The following is a 1771-nucleotide window of genomic DNA, read 5'->3' as shown; positions in this document are numbered from 1 at the left end:
CTTTTCCCTGTATAAGTTCTTGGATGTTGACTGAGGTGGGCAGGTGCAAAAGGTCTTCCCACATATCTTACGCTCAAGGAGTTTCTCTCCAGCATGAATTCTTCGATGCTGAGTGAGCAATGAGCCGCAGCTTAAGGCTTTCCTCTACTTACTGGGTTCAGAGTGTTTCTCCCCAGCACCACTCCTCAAGTGTCAAGGGAAAGAAAAGCTGTTTCAAGGGCTTTCCCACGCTATTTGCACTCAATGTTTCCTTTCTCTAGTGTGGATGGTCATAGGCCGGATGAAAGCAGAGTGGTAGTCGAAGGCCTTTCCACACTCACTGCACTCACAGGGCTTCTCTCCAGTGTGACTCCTGGTGTGTCATGTGAGGGAGAAGCTGTAGCAAAAACCTTCCCCACATTCTTTACACTCATAGGGCTTTTGTGCAGTGAGGGTCTTACCGTGTTGGATAAAGTCAGAGTGGAAGGGGAAGGTCTTTCCACATTCACTGCACGTATAGGGCTTCTCTCCAGTGTGAATCCTCCTGTGTCGAGTTAAGGAAGAGTCGTAATGAAAGGCTTTCCCACACTCTCCGTGCCCAAAGAGTTTTTTGTCATTGTGGGTCATGTAATGCTGGACAAAAACAGTGATAGCGGAAGGTCTTTCTACATTCACTGCACTTAGAGGGCTTCTTGCCACTGTAGATCTGCTGGTGGAGTGTGAGGTGTGACCTCCGGTTAAAGACCTTCCCACACTCTATGCATTTATAGGGCTTCTCCCCAGCGTGAATCCTCATATGTCAAGCAAAGTCTACCTTTTCACATGTGGCATTCCTAAGGCTTCACTCCAGTGTGAATCTGCTGATGTCGAACAAGGAGGCAATTCTTGTCGCACACTTTCCTGCATTCTTTGCATTTGTACAGGGTCTTCCCTGTATGAACCAGTGTCTTTACTTGGTGCCTATGAGTCACAGTCGTGAATAGCATCTCCTGCAGCATCTTGCTTCTGGAAAACCCTTGAATGCAGACTCTCATCTGTCCCCAACCTGTTGTGTTCAAGGCTCATCTTCTCCAGGAGGGCCTCCTTGTGGGAGACTGTAACTGGTCTCAAGTGCCTTTCCTGCATTCTCAACAGCCCCCCCTGATCTCTGGTTTGCCCCAGCGGACCTGCTGGCTTCCTGAGTCTTCCCTGAAGCAAGACCTCCTAAGACAAAGCAGGCTGGTCTTGGGTTTAAACTGTAACCTGGACAGGTGCTTCAGCAAAGACCTCTCTCTGTCTCTTACCAGTGCTTCAAACTGTGAGGTCAACACTGGTTTGGGAATTGAATGCTCCAGTGAGACCAGGGGTCTGCAGGTCTCCAGCAGTACTTCCCAGAATAAGGCCCTCTGGGCCTGGTCCAGCTGCCTTCATTCCTTCCAAGTGAAGGTCATGGACAGGCCCAAACACTGCTGCCTGGAACACCACCACAAGCTAACAAGACAGAAGGTGCACACGGCACCACTTCCACCAGCACAGAGCATGCCTGCAACTACAGATACCAGAGAGCACTGCGCCCAGCCACAGCTTTGGGACTACAAGTCCCAGGGGGCTTCAGTTTCACTTTTTTTACTTCTGGGAACTGAACCCTCAGTGACCCTGGAAGGAAGGTCATACATGCGGTAGGAAGTGCACTCCAGTTGGGCCAGGGAGAACCTCCAAACACGCACTCAAATATGCATGTGAACATGCATGCAAGGAATTTGGTCATACAGGGAATGGGGCGAGTCCTATTTGCCATTCTATTCTATGCACT

At 49.9% G+C, this 1771-nt stretch overlaps 1 protein-coding gene across 1 annotated transcript; it reads right to left on the bottom strand.

Moving 5' to 3' along the window:
* Nucleotides 1–240: 240 nt before the first annotated feature.
* ZNF80 (zinc finger protein 80) lies at nt 241–1075 on the bottom strand. The gene is given in 4 exon segments (XM_006752371.2): nt 241–625; nt 627–809; nt 811–921; nt 923–1075. Coding segments are annotated over 4 exon segments (801 nt in total). The 5' UTR covers nt 1045–1075.
* Between the last annotated feature and the right edge of the window lie 696 nt (nt 1076–1771).

This window comes from Leptonychotes weddellii, chromosome 1 (genome assembly GCF_054177405.1).
Source record: "Leptonychotes weddellii isolate Sample4059 chromosome 1, ASM5417740v2, whole genome shotgun sequence".
In the NCBI taxonomy this organism is placed as follows: Eukaryota; Metazoa; Chordata; class Mammalia; order Carnivora; family Phocidae; genus Leptonychotes; species Leptonychotes weddellii.
This window is presented reverse-complemented; position numbering and strand designations above follow the sequence as displayed.